The sequence below is a fragment of the Elephas maximus genome, chromosome 4 (assembly GCF_024166365.1).
Source record: "Elephas maximus indicus isolate mEleMax1 chromosome 4, mEleMax1 primary haplotype, whole genome shotgun sequence".
Classification (NCBI taxonomy): Eukaryota; Metazoa; Chordata; class Mammalia; order Proboscidea; family Elephantidae; genus Elephas; species Elephas maximus.
The window spans coordinates 68,125,639-68,148,809 of NC_064822.1; the positions used below are offsets into that span (position 1 = coordinate 68,125,639).

At 38.2% G+C, this 23,171-nt stretch overlaps 2 protein-coding genes across 5 annotated transcripts in view; both read left to right on the forward strand.

The window, feature by feature from the left end:
- Positions 1 to 23,171, forward strand: part of LOC126075174 (natural killer cells antigen CD94-like) — a 188,129-nt gene that overhangs the window by 126,764 nt on the left and 38,194 nt on the right. The gene's annotated exons all lie outside the window — the stretch shown is intronic.
- On the forward strand, positions 117 to 16,504 carry LOC126074794 (natural killer cells antigen CD94-like). Its single transcript, XM_049881606.1, has 7 exons — positions 117 to 213; positions 618 to 710; positions 9,650 to 9,801; positions 11,956 to 12,059; positions 12,902 to 12,999; positions 13,377 to 13,424; positions 16,446 to 16,504. Exons 1-7 carry the CDS (start codon positions 117 to 119, stop codon positions 16,502 to 16,504), a joined length of 651 nt encoding a protein of 216 aa, XP_049737563.1.

Genomic DNA, 23,171 nt, shown 5'->3' on the forward strand with positions numbered 1-23,171 from the left:
AATACTATTATTATCAGTGACAATGGCAGAATACGTTACATGAAAGACACTGGGCTTGGGCAGGATTGAATTTTATGTCTGACTTGCTGGCTTGCTGGCTTTGATACCTTGAGAAAATGATGTTATTCTTGGACCCTCAATTGTCTCATCTACCTAGTGGGAACCAGGCTATTTGCCTTGTGATTTTTCCTGAGAGGATAAAAGTAGATGCCTGTAATGTAAGCATATAAAACAGAAGTTGCAGCCTCTAGATCTCTTTTTTACTCTAGATCTCTAACCTTCTTTGACAATTAAAAACAAAAACAAACAAAAAAACTAATGTTAAATTTATAGAGTTGGTAGAAGAAAATGTGTGGATAATCTCACTAAGGAATAATGTACCCCACCAAAAAAAAAAAAAAAAATGCTGGTATGGGTTGAAGTTTTAAGTGGAATGTCTTCCTTTTGCACTGGTTCATTGGCAGGGTGATTGTGTTATCACATAAAAGACCTGAAGACTCAAATATCCGTGTGTGGATCCTGACAGTTCTGGATTTTCTCTCACTGGTTTTGCTTTTAAGAACTACAGCCACTGCATTGGCTCTTTAAGTCTTTGCCTTTTCTCTCTTTTTCTACAGCTTTTCAGAACAATTTATGGAGCCTGATTTCTGGAGCCTTGGCAGTAGTGTGCCTTTTGTTGATGGCTGCTTTGGGAATTTTATTGAAAAATTGTAAGTTTTTCTAGGCATCTTATAAAGATCAATGCTGTGATAAAAATAATCATAAACATTGCATTTTGCTCATGTGTAATATTATCTCATGGATGCACTTAAAACAGTACTTAATTATGTGAATTTCTAATAATATCTTACAGCATTTGCCACAGAAAGTATTCAGCCAACACCCTCTCCAGGATCTACCATAGAACCCCAGGAAGGTAGGCTGCAATGCTTGGAAACCCTCAGTGTTGGAAGAACATTAAAATAGACAGTTTTTGTTTGTTTGTTTATAGAAAGGAGCATGATGGCTTATCACATATGGTAATATAAATTTACTTCCCTAATTTTAGGGCAGTCTCATTCCACTGTCCTCTAATGAAGGAATGATTAAGTTACATTGAGAGTACATCATTTATATGTTAAAGGAATAAGGATAATATTAGCATGAAATAACAGATTTCTGTCCTCTATGATTTTTAGGTAGTTTATGAATGTACATTATTAACTAATAATTTATAAATAAATTACAGTAAATATTACAGTTAATCCTAATTCCCTGCCTGTCTGTTCATAACCCATACTTTCCTATCTCTATTATAGAATATACTTCCTACAATGTACCTATACTTCAATTAATACTTATATCTCAGAATTTAGTGCCCAGATTTCTGAAGTTATAAAATCTACTTATACAGTAAGAGCCAGCTTAAAGTACAGTTTCTGAATGAATAGATTTACCCCAGTGCACTCCAAGTTATCTCTCCTTCTGTGACCACATGGCATTGGATTTATCTCTTATGCAAATTCAGCAGCATTTATTTGGCAAACATTCAAGTATCTACCATATGTCCTGTCTTTCCTTACTGAGGATTAGGAACATTGAAGTCATTACCACTGCAAAACTCTTATCAGACATCAAACTAATTGTTTTATTTATCTTCATTTTTGAAAAAAAAAAAAAATCCGAACGTCAGACCTCATCAATGCGTGGTATTTTTCTGACTCAGAATATATGATAAAATGCTTTCCTCTTTTAAGTCACCTCCCTTTGATCTGCTTAACTCGTATTTGTACTTGGTTCACATCCTCAAAACAGATTCTTCTAACCTCCCCCTATCCCATACCCTGTAAAGTGCTCTTTTTTTTTAACTTTTTTTTTTATTAACTTTTATTAAGCTTCAAGTGAACGTTTACAAATCCAGTCTGTCACATATAAGTTTACATACATCTCACTCCCTACTCCCACTTGCTCTTCCCCTATTGAGTCAGCCCTTTCAGTCTCTCCTTTCGTGACAATTTTGCCAGCTTCCCTCTCTCTCTATCCTCCCATCCCCCCTCCAGACAAGAGCTGCCAACACACTCTCAAGTGTCCACCTGATATAATTAGCTCACTCTTCATCAGCATCTCTCTCCCATCCGCTGACCCGTCCCTTTCATGTCTGATGAGTTGTCTTCGGGGATGGTTCCTGTCCTGTGCGAAAGAAGGTCTGGGGAGCATGGCCGCCGGGATTCCTCCAGTCTCAGTCAGACCATTAAGTATGGTCTTTTTATGACAATTTGGGGTCTGCATCCCACTGATCTCCTGCTCCCTCAGGAGTTCTCTGTTGTACTCCCTGTCAGGGCAGTCATCGATTGTGGCCGGGCACCAACTAGTTCTTCTGGTCTCAGGATGATGTAGGTCTCTGGTTCATGTGGCCCGTTCTGTCTCTTGAGCCCCTAGTTGTCCTGTGACCCTGGTGTTCTTCATTTTCCTTTGCTCCAGGTGGGTTGAGACCAATTGATGTATCTTAGATGGTCACTTGTTAGCCTTTAAGACCCCAGACGCCACATTTCAAAGTGGGATGCAGAATGTTTTCATAATAGAATTATTTTGCCAATTGACATAGAAGTCCCCTCAAACCATTTTCCCCAGACTCCCGCCCCTGCTCCGCTGACCTTTGAAGCATTCATTTTATCCCGGAAACTTCTTTGCTCTTGGTCCAGTCCAATTGAGCTGACCTTCCATGTATTGAGTGTTGTCTTTCCCTTCACCCAAACCAGTTCTTATCTACTGATTAATCAATAAAAAAACCTCTCCCTCCCTCCCCCCTTCGTAACCACAAAAGTATGTGTTCTTCTCAGTTTTTACTATTTCTCAAGGTCTTATAATAGTGGTCTTATACAATATTTGCCCTTTTGCCTCTGACTAATTTCACTCAGCATAATGCCTTCCAGGTTCCTCCATGTTATGAAATGTTTCACAGATTTGTCACTGTTCTTTATCGATGCGTAGTATTCCATTGTGTGAATATACCACAATTTATTTACCCATTCATCCGTTGATGGACACCTTGGTTGCTTCCAACTTTTTGCTATTGTAAACAGAGCTGCAATAAACATGGGTGTGCATATATCTGATTGTGTGAAGGCTCTTGTATCTCTAGGGTATATTCCCAGGAGTGGGATTTCTGGATTGTATGGTAGTTCTATTTCTAACTGTTTAAGATAACGCCAGATAGATTTCCAAAGTGGTTGTACCATTTTACATTCCCACCAGCAGTGTATAAGAGTTCCAATCTCTCCGCAGCCTCTCCAACATTTATTATTTTGTGTTTTTTGGATTAATGCCAGCCTTGTTGGTGTGAGATGGAATCTCATCGTAGTTTTAATTTGCATTTCTCTAATGACTAATGATCGAGAGCATTTTCTCATGTATCTGTTGGCTGCCTGAATATCTTCTTTAGTGAAATGTGTGTTCATATCCTTTGCCCACTTCTTGATTGGGTTGTTTGTCTTTTTGTGGTTGAGTTTTGACAGAATCATGTAGATTTTAGAGATCAAGCGCTGGTCTGAGATGTCATAGCTGAATATTCTTTCCCAGTCTGTAGGTGGTCTTTTTACTCTTTTGGTGAAGTCTTTAGATGAGCATAGGTGTTTGATTTTTAGGAGCTCCCAGTTATCGAGTTTCTCTTCATCATTTTTGGTAATGTTTTGTATTCTGTTTATGCCTTGTATTAGGGCTCCTAGGGTTGTCCCTATTTTTTCTCCCATGATCTTTATCGTTTTAGTGTTTATGTTTAGGTCTTTGATCCACTTGGAGTTAGTTTTTGTGCGTGGTGTGAGGTATGGGTCCTGTTTCATTCTTTTGCAAATGGATATCCAGTTATGCCAGCACCATTTGTTAAAAAGACTATCTTTTCCCCAATTAACTGACACTGGTCCTTTGTCAAATATCAGCTGCTCATACGTGGATGGATTTATATCTGGGTTCTCAATTCTGTTCCATTGGTCTATGTGCCTGTGGTTGTACCAGTACCAGGCTGTTTTGACTACTGTAGCTGTATAATAGGTTCTGAAATCAGGTAGAGTGAGGCCTCCCACTTTCTTCTTCTTTTTCAGTAATGCTTTGCTTATCCGGGGCTTCTTTCCCTTTCATATGAAATTGGTGATTTGTTTCTCTATCCCCTTAAAATATGACATTGGAATTTGGATCGGAAGTGTGTTATATGTATAGATGGCTTTTGGTAGAGTAGACATTTTTACTATCTATGTTAAGTCTTCCTATCCATGAGCAAGGTATATTTTTACACTTAAGTATGTCCTTTTGAATTTCTTGTACTAAAGCTTTGTAGTTTTCTTTGTATAGGTCTTTTACATCCTTGGTAAGATTTATTCCTAAGTATTTTATCTTCTTGGGGGCTACTGTGAATGGTATTGATTTGGTGATTTCCTCTTCGGTGTTCTTTTTGTTGATGTAAAGGAATCCAAGTGAATTTTGATGTTTATTTTATAACCTGAGACTCTGCCAAATTCTTCTATTAGTTTCAGTAGTTTTTTGGAGGATTCCTTAGGGTTTTCTGTGTATAAGATCATGTCATCTGCAAATAGTGATTACTTCCTCCTTGCCAATCCGGATACCCTTTATTTCTTTGTCTAGCCTAATTGCCCTGGCTAGGACTTCAAGTACGATGTTGAATAAGAGCGGTGATAAAGGGCATCCTTGTCTGGTTCCCATTCTCAAGGGAAATGCTTTCAGGTTCCCTCCATTTAGACTGATATTGGCTGTTGGCTTTGCATAGATGCCCTTTATTATGTTGAGGAATTTTCCTTCAATTCCTGTTTTGGTAAGAGTTTTTATCATAAATGGGTGTTGAACTTTGTCAAATGCCTTTTCTGCATCTATTGATAAGATCATGTGGTTTTTATCTTTTGTTTTATTTATGTGATGGATTACATTAATGGTTTTTCTGATATTAAACCAGCCTTGCATACCTGGTATAAATCCCACTTGATCAGGGTGAATTATTTTTTTGATGTGTTGTTGGATACTATTGGCTAGAATTTTGTTGAGGATTTTTGCATCTATGTTCATGAGGGATATAGGTCTGTAATTTTCTTTTTTTGTAATGTCTTTACCTGGTTTTGGTATCAGGGAGATGGTAGCTTCATAGAATGAGTTAGGTAGTATTCCGTCTTTTTCTATGCTTTGAAATACCTTCAGAAGTAGCGGTGTTAACTCTTCTCTGAAAGTTTGGTAGAACTCTGCAGTGAAGCCGTCCGGGCCAGGGCTTTTTTTTGTTGGAAGTTTTTTGATTACCGTTTCAATCTCTTTTTTTGTTATGGGTCTATTTAGTTGTTCTACTTCTGAATGTGTTAGTTTAGGTAGGTAGTGTTTTTCCAAGAATTCATCCGTTTCTTCTAGGTTGTCAAATTTGTTAGTGTACAATTTTTCGTAGTAATCTGAAATGATTCTTTTAATTTCATTTGGTTCTGTTGTGATGTGGTCCTTCTCGTTTCTTATTCGGGTTATTTGTTTCCTTTCCTGTATTTCTTTAGTCAGTCTAGCCAATGGTTTATCAATTTTGTTAATTTTTTCAAAGAACCAGCTTTTGGCTTTGTTAATTTTGTCAATTGTTTTTCTGTTCTCTAATTCATTTAGTTCAGCTCTAATTTTTATTATTTGTTTTCTTCTGGTGCCTGATGGGTTCTTTTGTTGCTCACTTTCTATTTGTTCAAGTTGTCGGGACAGTTCTCTGATTTTGGCTCTTTCTTCTTTTTGTATGTGTGCATTTATCGATACAAATTGGCCTCTGAGCACTGCTTTTGCTGTGTCCCAGAGGTTTTGATAGGAAGTATTTTCATTCTTGTTGCATTCTATGAATTTCCTCATTCCCTCCTTGATGTCTTCTATAACCCAGTCTTTTTTCAGGAGGTTATTGTTCATTTTCCAAGTATTTGATTTCTTTTCCCTAGTTTTTCTGTTATTGATTTCTAGTTTTATTGCCTTGTGGTCTGAGAAGATGCTTTGTAATATTTCGATGTTTTGGACTCTGCAAAGGTTTGTTTTATGACCTAATATGTGGTCTATTCTAGAGAATGTTCCATGTGCGCTAGAAAAAAAAGTATATTTTGCAGCAGTTGGGTGGAGAGTTCTGTATAAGTCCATGAGGTCACGTTGGTTGATTGTTGTAAGTAGGTCTTCCGTGTCTCTATTGAGCTTCTTACTGGATGTCCTGTCCTTCTCTGAAAGTGGTGTGTTGAAGTCTCCTACTATAATTGTGGAGGTGTCTATCTCACTTTTCAATTCTGTTAAAATTTGATTTATGTATCTTGCAGCCCTGTCATTGGGTGCGTAAATATTTAATATGGTTATGTCTTCCTGATCAATTGTCCCTTTTATCATTATATAGTGTCCTTCTTTATCCTTTGTGGTGGATTTAAGTCTAAAGTCTATTTTGTCAGAAATTAATATTGCTACTCCTCTTCTTTTTTGCTTATTGTTTGCTTGATATATTTTTTCCATCCTTTGAGTTTTCGTTTGTTTGTGTCTCTAAGTCTAAGGTGTGTCTCTTGTAGGCAGCATATAGATGGATCGTGTTTCTTTATCCAGTCCGTGACTCTCTGTCTCTTTATTGCTGCATTTAGTCCATTTACATTCAGCGTAATTATAGATAATAAGTTTTTAGTGCTGTCATTTTGATGCCTTTTCATGTGTGTTGTTGGCCATTTCATTTTTCCACTTACTTTTTTGTGCTGAGATGTTTTTCTTAGTAATTTGTGAGATCCTCATTTTCATAGTGTTTGACTTTATGTTAGTTGAGTCGTTACGTTTTTGTTGAGTTATGGAGTTTTTATACCTTTTTGTGGTTACCTTATTATTTACCGCTATTTTTCTAAGTAAAAACCTAACTTGTATCGTTCTATATCGCCTTGTATCACTCTCCATCTGGCAGTTCAATGTTTCCTGTATTTAGTCCCTCTTTTTGATTGTTGTGATCTTTCACCTATTGACTTCCATGATTCCCTGTTATGTGTATTGTTATTTTTTTTTAATTAATCTTAATTTGTTTGTTTTTGTGATTTCCCTATTTGAGTTGATATCAGGACATTCTGTTTTGTGGCCTTGTATTGTGCTGGTATCTGATATTATTGGTTTTCTGACGAAACAATATCCTTTAGTATTTCTTGTAGCTTTGGTTTGGTTTTTGCAAATTCTCTAAACTTGTGTTTATCTGTAAATATCTTAATTTCTCCTTCATATTTCAGAGAGAGTTTTGCTGGATATATGATCCTTGGTTGGCAGTTTTTCTCCTTCAGTGCTCTGTATATGTCGTCCCATTCCCTTCTTGCCTGCATGGTTTCTGCTGAGTAGTCTGAACTTATTCTTATTGATTCTCCCTTGAAGGAAACCTTTCTTTTCTCCCTGGCTGCTTTTAAATTTTTCTGTTTATCTTTGGTTTTGGTGAGTTTGATGATAATATGTCTTGGTGTTTTTCTTTTTGGATCAATCTTAAATGGGGTTCGATGAGCATCTTGGATAGATATCCTTTCGTCTTTCATGATGTCAGGGATGTTTTGTGTCAGGAGTTCTTCAACTATTTTCTCTGTATTTTCTGTCCCCTCTCCCTGTTCTGGGACTCCAATCACCCACAAGTTATCCTTCTTGATAGAGTCCCACATGATTCTTAGGGTTTCTTCATTTTTTTAATTCTTTTATCTGATTTTTTTCAGCTATGTTGGTGTTGATTCCCTGGTCCTCCAGAAGTCCCAGTCTGCATTCTAATTGCTTGAGTCTACTCCTCTGACTTCCTATTGCGTTGTCTAATTCTGTAATTTTATTGTTAATCTTTTGGATTTCTACATGCTGCCTCTCTATGGATTCTTGCAACTTATTAATTTTTCCACTATGTTCTTGAATAATCTTTTTGAGTTCTTCAACAGTTTTATCGGTGTGTTCCTTGGCTTTTTCTGCAGTTTGCCTTATTTCGTTTGTGATGTCTTGAAGCATTCTGTAAATTAGTTTTTTATATTCTGTATCTGATAATTCCAAGATTGTATCTTCATTTGGGAAAGATTTTGATTCTTTTGTTTGGGGGGTTGGAGAAGCTGTCATGGTCTCCTTCTTTATGTGGTTTGATATGGACTGCTGTCTCCGAGCCATCACTGGGAAACTAGTTTTTCCAGAAAATCTGCTAAAAAAAAAAAAATGCAGTCAGATCCCTATCAGAGTTCTCCCTCTGGCTCAGGCTATTTGGATGTTAATGAAGCCGCCTGGGGAGGGTGGGGGAGGGATCAGAGATATAGGAGAGTAGCACCTCAGAATATAGCCAGAATTGCTTGTCTTGCTTGGAATGACTATTATATCTGATATTTCCGTGGGGCACGTCACCTACGTGTGCTGTCTATGTGGAGATTGCCCCCGGGGGGTCTGGCCCACTGGAGTCACGGTCAGATCCTTCCCTGCCAGCCTGGAGCGGTGCACTCCTGACTCCAAAATCAGTCGCTGCCTCCCAGGGACTCGCTGTCCCGCCTACCGCGTTGGCATGCCGCCCCCGCGAACTGGCTGTGCTCCCCACGGGGTCAGCTCAGGCGAGCAGAGCAGCTCCCCGCGCCTGTGCCGTGACCACGTGTTCCGGCTGGGACGCCACTCTCCCCGCTCCAAGACCCGTCACTGTCTCCCGGGGCCTTCTCCCACCAGCTGCATCGCCACGCGTGAACCGGCTGGCCCCCCCCCGGGGTCAGTTCAGGGGGGTGGAGCTGCTCCCCGCGCTTACGTCCCGCCAAAATCCCAGCGGGACTGCTCCCCGGCTGGGACGCTGCTCTCCCCGCTCCAAGACCTGTCACTGCCTCCCAGGAACTTCTCCCACCGGCTGTGTCACCACGCTGCACGCGCGAACCGGCTGGGCCCCCTCTCGGGGTTAGTTCAGGGGGGTGGAGGAGCTGCCCGTGCCCTCTCCTCTCCTAAATCCCGGCGGGACGGCTTCCCGGCTGGGACGCTGCTCTCCCCGCTCCAAGACCCGTCATTGTCTCCTGGGGACTTCTCCCACTGGCTGCGCCGCCACCCGTACGAACTGGCTGGGCCCCCTCCCAGAATGAGTTCGGGGGTCAGGGCTTGGCCCCTTGTTTTTGCCGTCTGCCCCCCTGGGTTCTGCCCCAAATCAGGCACCGAAGGTCACCTGACTGGTACGCTGGCTCTAGGCTCTGAAAACAATTGCTGCCTCTCCGTATTTGTTCGTTCTCCGTCTCTAAATCTGTGTTTGTTGTTCAGGGTTCGTAGATTGTTACGTATGTGATCGATTCACTTGTTTTTCCGAGTCTTTGTTGCAAGAGGGATCTGCAGTAGCGTCCACCTAGTCCGCCATCTTGGCCCCGCCTCCTAATGTGCTCTTTTAATATACTACATTTCCTTTGTATACTTACTAAAATTATCATGAAATAGAATTCATAAATGATTGGTAATTATATGTCTTACTCTACCTCTAGAACATAATCTCCATGAGGAAAATGATTATGTCTCACTTGCTCACATTTATAATCCTGAGTGTAGCACACCGCAGTGCATGTAGTAATGCATGTTCAAAGAGTATTTATAGAGAAAAAAATAAATACCAAATGGCTTTTGAATGAATAAAGAGAAATAAAAATATTTGAAATCTCCAATGTTATCAATCATGTTTTATTTTTTATCTTAGGCTGTGGCTGCTGTCCTTGCCAAGAGAAGTGGATTGGGTACCGATGCAATTGTTACTTCTTTTCCAATGAAGAAAAAACTTGGGCAGAAAGTAGGGATTTCTGTGCTTCTCACAATTCCAGTCTACTTCGGCTGGAAAGCAAAGATGAATTTGTATGTACTTGTGTTTCCACATTTTCTTTGTTCCACAAAACATAATATCTAAGCAAGCTGAAGATTTTGAATCAAGTCTTTAATCAGAGAGTAAACGGGTGGTCATATGTGAACAATGATTATTAACTCTCTGTACTTTGAAGCAATCACTACAAAACCTACATAAAATTTCTCAAAGAATTACATCTAGGAATAAAATCAATATGCCAGATGAAGTCAAAGGAATTTTCTGGATGGCTTCAAAGTAATAGATCATTATTTAACCATTTTATTCAAAGAACCAACTAAATGTTTTTGGAATATTTAGTTCTTTTAATTGAATTTATAAATTCTTTTATAATTAGGTACCTTCTATCATGTTTCTGGAATAAAATGTAGGGCCAATATAGAGGGTATGGTCATAAAAATGACCAATTCCTAAAAAAATTCCTAAGGTCCCATCCCTAAGAAAAGTGATCCAACAGAATGCAAAATCATCTAACAATATTGTTAATATGACACTCAAGGAAAATTTTGCTGAAAATCACTCAAAAATGGTTTCAGCAGTATATCAACAGAATACGTCTGGAAATTCAAGCCCAATTCAGAGGAGGATGTGGAATGAGGGATATCGTTGCTGATGTCAGGTGGATATTGGTCAAAAGCATAGAATGCCAGAAAGATGTTTACCTGTGTTTCTTTGACTATGCAAAGGCATCCAACTGTGTGGATCATAACAAATTTTGAATAACATTATGAAGAACGAGCAGTTCTAGAACACTGAATTCTGCTTATGAGAAACCTGTGCATAGACCAAGAGGCAGTCTTTCAATCAAAACAAGGGGATACCACATGGCTTAAAGTCAGGAAAGGTTGCGTTTAAGTTGTATTCTTTCACCATACTTATTCAACCATGTGCGGAAAAAATAATCTGAGAAGCTAGGATATATGAAGAAGAATGTAGCATTAGGATTGGAGTAAGGCTCATTAACATTGTGTTATATGCAGATGACAACCTTTCTAGTTGAAAGCGAAGAGGAGTTGAAGGACTTACTGAAGAAGATCAAAGACCACAGCCTTCAGTATGGATTATATCTCAACATAAACTGAAAATCCTCACAATTGGACCAATAAGCAACACGATAATAAACAGAGAAAATATTGAATTTGCTAAGGATTTCATTTTATTTGCGTCCACAATCAATGTCCATGGAAGCAGCAGTCAAGAAATCAAATGACATATTACATTGGGCAAACCTGCTCTTTGAAGTGTTGAAAAGCACAGTTGTCACTTTGAGGATGAAGGTGTGCCTGACGATGCTGCAATATTTTCAGTCACCTCATATGCATGTGAAAGCTGGACAATGAATAAGGAAGACCTAAGAAGAATTGATGTCTTTGAATTATGATGTTGGTGAAGAATACTGAATATACAACGGACTGTCAGAAAATGAACAAATCTGTCTTGAAGTACAGCCAGAGTGCTCCTTGGAAGCGAGGATGGCAACATCATCTCACATACTTTGGACATTTTATCAGGAGGAACCGGTCTCTGGAGAAGGGAATCATGCTTGGTAAAGTAGAGGGTGAACTAAAAAGAGGAAGACCCTCAGGGAGCTGGGTTGACAAAATGGCTGCGACAGTGGACTCAAGCTTAACAATAATTGTGAAGATGACCCAGGACCGGCCAGTGTTTCATCAGAACCAACTTGACAGCAGCTAACAACAAAAAGTATAAATTGCCCTAGATGTATGCAGAGGCTGAGCTGAATAAAGGCTGAGTAGGTCATTTTTTTTTTTTTAGGTCATACCCAGGAGATTTATCCTTCTAGATAGTGTTGATTTTACAGACTTTCAGACTGGGGTTTCGGATCCCCTGTACAGGGATATTCAGGAGGACTCTAACTCACGGAATAGAGAATGTTTTCTATATTTTTATAGCATTTTTTTTACACCTTTAGTCAGATTTTATGGTATTTTTCCTGCATAAATGAATGGGTGTGATAAATGAGAAATATGAGCCAAAAAGTGGTACCCTCTAAATTAGAAGTCAGGAATGATTTCAGTTCGTGCAATTGATAGGCTGATTCTGATGCTCTGACATTTTCTTAAAAGCCCACTGTTCCCAGGGTACATTTAAATTAGATTACAGTGTCTGTCTCTGTTTCCAAACAGAACTCTAGGATCTCCGATGGACGTTATTACTGGATTGGACTCGCTTATAATGAAAGACGTGGTGCGTGGCTGTGGGAGGACGGCTCTGCTCTCTCCCGGAATCTGTAAGTTTCTGGCAGCCTGGTGCTGCCCTTTCTACTCTTTCTGAGTTTATGCTTAGTTCGCATCAGTGCAGGTAACACCCAGGAGCACTGCAGTAATCGCATGCCCAGGGCGTGAGGTTACAGAAAGAGAATAGTGTAGCAGAATACAATTGCAGGCCAATCCAGAAAATTCAAGTTCATGCTCAAGTTACATGAACTTTAGTGTTCTGGGCCCATAAGATAACTTTTGACATTTTTGTTTCCTTTTTTCCTTGGAGCAAACACATAGTCGTGCCTGTATAGGCACACGTACTCACATCCTCACATACACACGAGCACTGACTCAGCAGTCCCGGCAGTCCAGATACAGCAGGATACGCCTTCCTTTCTTTATTCTGGTGGAGCCAAAATTCTCAACATGCTTCCGATGTTTCAAATATTCTGGGTTTATCTTCTGTGTGCTTGTAAATCTTGAATCTTATTTTCATCCATAAACATGTAATTTCCACATAATACAATGGTGAATTATAACCTCTGGTGTGTTTCTCTAGGCTAAGTCAGGTAATGCATTTTTCAACAAAATAAAGTATATTACGCATCAGAATGATTAACAACAAAGACAAGAACAATAATAAAAAATCTCTAGTCCCAATGCTATTTATTTAAGAGGGAGTAACTAAGGTTTGTGCAACAATGTAATCTGAAAACTGAAAACCATGGTTATTAAAGAAAAAAGAATGATTCAGTATGTTAATATCTCACTGAAATGCTTCTGAAATTTCTATCATTAATCTGAATCATCATCGCACCTGAGCATTTCCATACCCTTTTCCCAGATGTTAATATTTTTGTCTTCATTACAGATTTCCATTGTTTTCACCTCTAAATCCACAGAATTGCATACTGTATGATAGCGATACTATTTGGGATGAAGATTGTGGGAAGAAACATGGTTTTATCTGTAAGCAATAACTTATTTAACTGTTTCTTGGGGCCGGGGAACAATGCGGGTTCAAGGTTACCTTTTATCTCATATTATTACTAATTATCTACTTCTTAGGTCCATAAATTTTTTGATTTTTTGTCTTATACAATTTGTATGTATTTGAATCCGTGTGTTTTAAAATTGATTAAATTTCTGTACTGATACTTGAATTTATTAAGCATGGAGATAAACAATGTTATGAATATTTAGATTTTATGTGTTTAATATTAAATGTATTGTAGTTTCATGCATCTTTTCTGGCAAATTATCTCCGCACAAATATTTAAGTAAAATTTACAACACCAAATAATATATATCAACATAATTTCAGTGCTTCATGTTGTTGTTCTTAGGTTCCGTCGAGTCGATTCCGACTCATAGCGACCCCACGCACAACAGAACGAAGCACTGCCCAGTCCAGCGCCATCCTTACAATAGTTCTTATGCTTAAGCTCATTGTTGCAGCCACTGTGTCAATCCACCTTGTTGAGGGTCTTCCTCTTTTCCGCTGATGCTGTACTCTGCCAAGCATGATGTCCTTCTCCAGGGACTGATCCCTCCTAACAACATGTCCAAATTATGTAAGACGCAGTCCCTCCATCCTTGCTTCTAAGGAGCATTCTGGCTGTACTTCTTCTAAGACAGATCTGTTTGTTCTTTTGGCAGTCCATGGGATACTCAATTATCTTCGCCAACACCACAATTCAATTCTTCTTCGGTCTTCCTTATTCATTGTCCAGCTTTCACATGCATATGATGTGATTGAAAATACCACGGCTCGGGTCAGGCACACCTAAGTCTTCAAGGTGACATCTTTGCTCTTCAACCCTTTAAAGAGGTCCTTTGCAGCAGATTTACCCAATGCAATGCGTCTCTTGATTTCTTGACTGCTGCTTCCATGGCTGTTGATTGTGAATCCAAGGAAAATGAAATCCTTGACAACTTCAATCTTTTCTCCATTTATCATGATGTTGCTCATTGGTCCACTTGAGAGGATTTTTGTTTTCTTTATGTTGAGGTGCAATCCATACTGAAGGCTGTGGTCTTTGATCTTCATAAGTAAGTGCTTCAAGTCCTCTTCACTTTCAGCAAGCAAGGTTGTGTCATCTGCATAACCTAGGTTGTTAATGAGTCTTCCTCCAATCCTGATGCCCTGTTCATCTTCATGTAGTCTAGATTTTCGGATTATTTGCTCAGCATACTCATTGAATACTTATTTTGAAAGAATGCAACTCTGACACACACCTTTCCTGACTTTAATCCACTCGTTACCAACTTGTTCTGTCCCAACAACTGCCTCTTCATCTATGTAAAGGTTCCTCATGAGCACAATTAAGTGTTCTGGAATTCCCATTCTTCGCAGTGTTATCCATAATTTGCTATGATCCACACAGTTGAATGGCTTTGCATAGTCAATAAAACATCCTTCTGGTAGTATCTGCTTTCAGCCAGGATCCATCTGACATCAATGATATCCCTGGTTCCAAGTCCTCTTCTGAAATCGGCCTGAATTTCTGGCAGTTTCCTGTCGATATACTGCTGCAACAGTTTTTGGAGGATCTTCAGCAAAATTTTTCTTGCGTGTGATATTAATGATATTGTTCTATAATTTTCACATTTGGTTGGATCACCTTTCTTGGGAATAGGCATAAATATGGATCTCTTCCAGTCAGTTGGCCAGGAAGCTATCTTCTCTATTTCTTGGCATAGACAAGTTAGCACCTCCAGCACTGCATCTGTTTGTTGAAACATCTCAATTGACATTCCATCAGTTCCTGGGCCTTGTTTTTCACCAACGCCTTCAGAGCAGTTTGGACTTCTTCCTTCAGTACCATAGGTTCCTGATCATATGCCACCTCTTGAAATGGTTAAACATTGACTAATTCTTCTTGGTATAATGACTCTGTATAGTCCTTCCATCTTCCTTTGATATGCCTGCGTTGTTTTATATTTTCCCCATGGAATCTTTCACTATTGCAACTCGAGGCTTGAATTTTTTGTTCAGTTCTTTCAGCTTGAGAAATGCTGAGCGTGTTCGTCCCTTTTGGTTTTCCATCTCCAGCTCTTTGTACATGTCATTACAACACTTTAGTTTGTCTTCTCGAGAGGGCCTCTGAAGCCTTCAGTTCTTTTACTTCATCATTCCCTCCTTTTGCTTTAGCTGCTTGATGCTCAATAACAAGTTTCAGAATCTCCTCTGATATCCATCTTGGTTTTTCTTTACTGTCTTTTCAGTGACCTCTTGCTTTCTTTATGTATGATGTCCTCGATGTCATTCCACAACTTGTCTGGTCTTTGGTCACTAATGTTCAATGAATCAAATTTATTCTTCAGATGGTCTCTAAATTCAGGTGGGATGTCCTCAGGGTCATATTTTGACTCTCGTGGACTTGCTTTGATTTTCTTCAGTTTCAGCTTGAACTTGCATATGAGCAGTTGATGGTCTGTTCCACAGTTGGCCTATGGCCTTGTTCCAACTGATAATATTGAGCTTTCCCATGGTTTCTTCCCACAGACGTAGTCAATTTGATTTTTGTGTGTCCATCTGACAAAGTCCAGGTGTATAGTCGCCGTTTATATTGGTGAAAGAAGGTATTTGCAATGAAGAAGTCGTTGATCTTGCGAAATTCTATCATTTGACCTCCAGCATTGTTTCTATCACTAAGGGCATATTTTCCAACTATTGATCCTTCTTGACATCCTTATTTGCTTTAGAGTTTTATATTTAAGTGGAAACAATCAATATCTAATAATTGATCTCAATATATAAAGAATCAAGTTGTCTTAGTCATCCAGTGCTGCTATAACAGAAATACCACAAGTGGATGGCTTTAACAAAGAGAAGTTTATCTCTCAAGTCTAGAAAGAGAGAAGTCTGAATTCAGTGTGCCGGCTCCAGGGGAAGGGTTTCTCTCTTTGTTGGTTCTGGAGGAAGGTCCTTGTGTGCAGTCTTGACTTGGTCTGGAAGCATCTCAGCACAAGAACCTCAGGTCCAAAGGACACTCTCTGCTCCCGACGGTGATTTCTTGGTGGTATGAGATCAATCCCCATGTCTCTCTGGTAGTTTCTTTCCTTTATAACTCAAAAGAGATTGGTTTAAGATACTATCTAACCTTCTAGATCCCATTAACATATCTGCCACTAATCCATCTCACTAACATCATAGTCGTAGGATTTACAACATATAGGGAAATCACATCAGATGACAAAATGGTAGAGAATCATATAGTAGTGGGAAGCGGGACCTAGGTAAGTTGAGAGATATTTTGTGGGGACACAATTCAATCCATGATACAAGGAGAGGAAAAAACCTATTAGATTTTATTTATTAAAGACTAAATAAAATAGGGCTACAATAATGAACTCTTTGTGCTCTTCTATGATGATTCACTTTTTTTTTTTTTTTATGATGATTCACTTAGGAAAAACGCACACAAATTGTCTGATGAAAGATGCAGATTTTAAAATGCTTGACCTTTGACTAGAGAAATTATATATCACACTTTCTGAATATTTAAAATCTTCTGGTTTTATTGTTCATGTGTTTTTAAAGTAATACACTTTTAGCTCGACTAAAAACCAAATCAATAGTATAGAGGCATATAATGAAAATCAAGTTCCATGTCTCAAGTGTACCATCTCCCTGTCCTCCTCCCATGGGGCGCTGTTTCTTGGTTTGATTTTGCTGTTTATAGTGGTTTTCTCTGTAAGAGCAAGAGAAATCTACCTGTTTATATTTAGCCACATCCAAGTATAGGTTCAAGGTTGTTCTCTTTCATGTCATTACTCTCTCAGGTGTTTTAAGCCACATCTGAGAGCTCACAGACATTTATTACAGTTCCAAGAAGAGGGGGCAACAGAAGGTGTTCAATATGATGGGAGATGTCTACTTTTAGAGGGTAATTCATGCCAAAAATTATCTCCACTGGAAGAAAAAAATTCCCCTTGCCCTCCAATAACAGTTGAGATGTTTCTTCAGCTACCATAACACTTCAGGGCACTGATAAACAGAAGGTGTTGACTTGAATGTAGATATTGGTCATCCAAGGGACAGTATCTTTCTCATAGCATGATCACATTATATTAGATGCACTCAATTCATGCTCACTTGATTGCTTTCTCTCATCTTTTACAGTCTTTATTAAGGCGGGAAAAAGCATTTTTTTTATTGGTAGGGCTTTCTCTCAGCCTTTTTTTTTTTTTTTTTAATGTGACACAAAATCTCTTATATACTCTCTGGGGAAAGGCACTTTTTTCTTTTTCTTCTTCTTTGAAATGGGCTAATGTACATGGAAGTATCTAGTTGAGTAAATATCTCTGTGTTGGGCATAGAAAAAAGGGACGAGAGGTAAGAAAAAGTGCAAAACACACAAACACACCAAATAACAAAACTTGATTGCCACATGTCAGCTTATATTAAGTTAATCCTGTTATCATAAACATATCTATTTTGTGTTGCTATATGTCAAATTATTGTACATTTAGAGATTTAAAATAGCCCCTTTGTTATTACAGCTTCCATTGGGCAGAATTTGGGAACACCTTATCTAGGTCCTTTGCTCAGGTTCACACAAATCTGTTGTCAGGGTCTTGGCTAGACTGCATTCTTAGCTGGAGCTCTTGTCCAAGCTCATTCAGGTTGTTTGCAGAATTTCATTACTTATTTTGTTCAGACTAAGGCCGACAGCAACTAGTGGCTACCCTTCTCCATAGGCAATTCACATCATGGCTGCTTGCATCTTCAAAGCCAGAAAGAAAATGTCTCTGCTATCTTCCATCTCTGATCTCTAGACTCTCTTTTAAAATGTTCATCTGATTAGATCAGGCCCATCCAGTATTACCTCCCTTTTGATTATGTCAAAATCAACTTAATTGTATCTGAAAAATTTTCTCACTTTTGCCATGTAACCTAATCTCATCACAGGAGTGACATTCCATCCTATTCACAAGTCCCACCCTCACTTAAGTGGGGCAGGTTACAGACAGCATTTATACCAGGAAGCTGGAACCTTAGGGACCATCTTAGAGTATTTCCTACTACACCAACTGTCTTAGTTATCTAATGCCGCTATAACAGAAATACCACAAGTGGGTGAAATTAACAAACAGAAATATTTTTTCTCACAAATAGGAGGCTAGAAGTCCATATTCAGGATGCTGGCTCCAGGGGAAGTCTTTCTCTGTCAGCTCTGGAGAAAGGCTGCTGTTTCTTCAGCTTCTGCTTCCTATTTCCTTGGAAATCTCCATGTGTCTTGGTATCTATCTTACTCCATCTCTGCTCACTGGTTTGCTTGTTTAGTCTTTTAGATCTCAAAAGGGATTGACTCAAGGTACAATTTAACAAGAATCCTGTTTCATTACCATAGCAAATAACTGCAGGCATAGAGGTTAGAATTTAAAACACATATTTTTTGGGGACACACTTCAATCCATAACATCAATATACTGCTAAAAAAATGAAACTTTCATTTCTTATTTTATTATATTTAATCTCTGCTTTTGAATCTTGATAAGATAGCTGAGAATTTAAATCACATATTCTGCAACAAGTAATTCTATTCAATTTTTCCCATGTATGAATTCTTAGCTCCTCCATAATGACATCTACAATCTCACACAGAATGCCCGAGAAGGATGGAGTTATTTTAGCCATGTTAACCGGGCAGTTCTTTGCTTATATTTAAAGGGATACTTAAAATCATTTTCTTATTCTCGGATTAACTGTGGATTAGCTGACTAACCAACTAACTAACTAACCAATTTATAGTGTGCTGTTTAAAGGGGCCACTTTACTTATTGACAGCTTGTACCTGAGACAACTAGTTAGACTTCCACTCTTCATCACCTGATTAGGTGGGCATAAGAGACTGCTGGAAACTGTTGGAGCTCCCCTGAAATCGTGTTTTGTCACACAGATATCAGCAGTTCAGTCTAAAGATGAAGCATGTCTTCGTGTAATTAAAAATGACATTTGGAGCTTATTCCTGAATGTCTCTTGGACCCCCACTCTTTACATAAATTCCCTTTCTCATGTGTATCACAGTTTTTTTTTTTTTTAATTCATTGAAAGCATTATGTGAGTATGTTCTGTTGAGCTTTATGATTCCTTTCAATTATCTAACACTGAGAAATCTTTGGAACACCTAAACGTCCTTTTCCACTTCCATAGTTTTGAGCCTTTTCTCTTTATACCTTAGCGCAAGGCTTGAAAACATTTTGTGGCAATGCTGTAGAGGAAATATTTTCAGCTTTGTGTGTTAGCCTCTGTTTCAACTTCTCAGCTCAGCCATTGCCTTGCTAAAGATGTCATAGACAATAAGTAAGTAAATGGTGTGGTTGTGTTCCAAAAAACTTTATTTACAAAAACAGATGGTAGGTTGGATTTGGCCTATAGGTTGTAGTTTGCCAACCTCTGTCAAAATGTACAAATAAGGATACAAAAGCACCAATCTTATTCTCCACTTTGCCTTACCTTTTTCCAGATCATTCCTTACCCGTTGTAAATGGACCTGTACATTTTTCAATATAAAAACAGTTTTGTCTTTGATTATCAGTCTGTGGTAACCAGGCTGCAATATTCCACCAATAATCCGGGCCTTCTGGTGTTTGTTTCTGTCTGTAATTTCCTCCCACATGGTGTTAGGTTTGACCTGTATGACCAATAGAACAACAGGACAAATGATGGCATGTTGCTTCTGAGACTAGGTCATAAAAGAAAGTGTGAATTCTGCCTCTTTTCTTTTTTCCACATCATATGATCTGGGGGAAGGCAGTTACCAAGTTGTGAGACACCTTGTCTAGGGGACTGTGTGGTGAGGAATGGAAGCCTCCTATGGAAAGTCACAAGGAACTGAGGCCTCTTGCCAGGAGCCATGTGAGCGAGCCTTCTTGAAAGCCAACCCTCCAGCCAGAGCCCAGCAGACATCCTGACAGCAACAAGAGATCCTGAGCCAGATCCATCCCTAAAGCTGTTTAGGATTCCTGTCCTTCAGAAACAGTGTGAAATAATAAATGCTTATTGTTTATTTATTTGTATAAACTTAGGGAATGACACCTTATGAGTGTCATCCACACCTGGATCTCCTGAGTTTCTGGACTTTGAGCTGATGATGTCATAGGATGATACTTTTGGGGGCCACAGAAGGGGATGAATGTATATTGCATGTGGGAAGGGCAGAATAATTGGTCACCAAAGACTGGCCTCCTATATTATTCAGCCTCCTAGATGGCCCCTAATGGCCCTGATACTCACACTCTTTTAAAATAATCAACCATATTCTGTTAAGGTTGATCTGTATGAGCAATAGAATATGGCCAAAGTTATGGGGTGATGTCTGTGAGGACAGGTCATAAAAGACAGTGAGGCTTCTATATTCCAAGGTGCTTGGGAAAATTTATAATCTCACCAGCAGTTTATGTGATTTTGCATTGCTCTTTTTCCTTTCCAACACAAACTAAAAAAAAAAAAAAATCCAAACCCGTTTTGGTCAAGTTGATTCCAACTCATAGCAACCATATAGGACAGAGTAGAACTGCCCCTAGGGTTCCCAAGGCTGTAATCTTTCCGGAAGCAGACTGCTACTTCTTTCTCCCATGGACCGGGAACTTTCAGTGTGTAGCTGAGCACTTTATCCACTATGCCACCAGGGCTTCTACATTTGTGAAACTATCACACATCACCTTAATCAACGTAGATAACATATATAACCAACCAACCAAACAAACCAATCCCATTGCCATGGAGTTGATTCTGATTCATCGCGACCCTATAGGCCAACATAGAATTGCCCTTTAGAGTTTCCAAGGAGTGCCTGGGGGATTCGAACTGCCCACATTTAGGTTTGCAGCCGTAGCTCTTAACCACTATGCCACCAGGGTTTCCTAGATAACATATATATCACCCCAGAAATTCCTAGCAACCCCAAGTAATACTTTCCTCCTGCTCCTATGCGCACAGATGACCATTGCATGCCTTCTTATTAGTATAGATTTTAATTTTTTAATGCTTTGTATATATACATATATATATAACCATGCAGTTAGTACACATTTTGTTTGACTTTTTTTAGCCAAACATAATTATTTTCAGATTGATTTGTGTTGTTATGCATACCAACAACTGATTCCTTTTTATTGGTGAGTAGCATTCCATTTTATGGGTAAAGCACAATTTATCCATTCCCTGGTTGATAGACATTTGGGTTGTTTCCATTTTGTGGTTATCACTAATAAAGTTACTATGTGTATTCACTCACAAGACTGTGTTTGGACATAGATCTTCTTTTCTTTTGGATAAAAAATAATTTTTTAGGAGTAGAATGGTTGGACCTTACAGTAGGTGCATGTTTACATTCTTAAAAACCTGTCAAACTGTTTTCCAAAGGGATTGCTCCATTTTATATTCCCACTAGCAGTGTGTGAGAGCTCACTTCCTCCGCATCTTGGCCAGCACTGGAAAGATCTTTATACTTTTCGCCATTCTAATAAGTGTGCAGTAGTCATTCATTGTGTATTTAATTTGCATTTCTCTAATGAATTATGTTTTTGAACATCTAGTCATTTGCTTCTTTGCCATATTTACATCTTTCTTGGTAATTTTTCTGTTCAAATGAGTTGCCAATTTTATTGTTTTTACTTTCTTATTGAGTTGTGATAATTTTTGTGTATTCTGCATACAAGTCCTTTATCAGACAGATGTTTTGCAAAAATTTTCTCCCAGTCTGAGGTTTGTCTTTTCATTCCCTTAGCAATGTCTTTCAAAGAGCAGTTTTAAACCTTGACAAAGTCGACTTTATCAATTTGTTCTTTTATAAATCATGCTTTTTATAAATCAAGCTTTGGCTAATCAAAGTCACAAATTTTTTCTTCTTTGTTTTCTTCTAGAAGATTTCTAGTTAGATTGTACATTTAGATCTATGATTTACTTCGAATTATTTGACATATTTCATGTAAGGGGTGAATCAAAGACTTTTTTTTTTTTGTATATCTGTTTTTTTCCCATGCCATTTGTTAAAAATATTATCCTTGTTCCACTTAAATGCCTACGCACCTTTGTCAACAATCAAGTTTCCATATACGTAGGGATCTGTTTCTGTGCTCCCTATTTTGTTTTATAGATCTGTTTGTCTCATTTTGCAGGGAGAGCACACTATTCTGAATACTCTAGCTGTAAAAAAATCATAAAGTCTAGTAGTAATCACCCTCCAGCTTTGTTAATGTTTAACTCGTTTTGGCTGTTGTTGTATTTTGTATTCTATATGAATTTTACAATTATCTTGTCAATCAGCAACAACAACAAATAAACCTTCTGGGACTTTAGTTGTAATTGCATTGTATCTACAGATCTGTATTGGAAAACCTGGCATATCGACAATACTGAGTCTCCTGACTCTTTAACAATGTATATACCTTTTACCTCATTATTCTCAAATTTTTCTCAGCAATATTATGGAATTTTTGATAATATGCAGCCTTTTACATTTTTATGAGGTTTTGCTAAGTACTGCATTGCTTTTGATCCTATTACAGATTATGTTTTTATTTCAATTTTTGAATTTTTGATTGCGAGTGTATATGCAATTTAATTTTTTATATTTATCTTCTATGTTTCAAACTTTTGAAACTCACTTATTAGTTCTAGTAGCATTTCTGTAGATTCCATTCGATTTTCAACATAGATGATTATATTATCTATGAATAAAGACAGCTTTCCCTGTTTCTATTTAAAACTGGATGGCTATTTCTTTTTCTTGCCTGATCACAATGACCTGAACATTCAAAACAAGCTTGAATACAGCAGTGAGAGTAGACCTCATAGTCTTATTCTTGAACAAAAACAAATCACTTTTTTATCTTTACATTTAATCTTAAGTGTAGGATTTTGTAGATGACCTTTACAAGGTTGAGGCAGTTCCCTTCTACTCCTGTTTTGGTCAGTTTTTATCAGGAGTCCAAATGTGTTTTTGTCAATTTATTTTTCTGCATCTATTTACAGCATATGGTGTCTTCTCTTAACTAATTTGTCGATATGGTAAATTACATTAATTTATTTGTCAATGTTAAAGCAACCTTTCATTCCTGGAAGAAACTCCACTTGTTTATCATATACTATCTTTTTATATATTATTGTATTCAATTTATTAAAATTT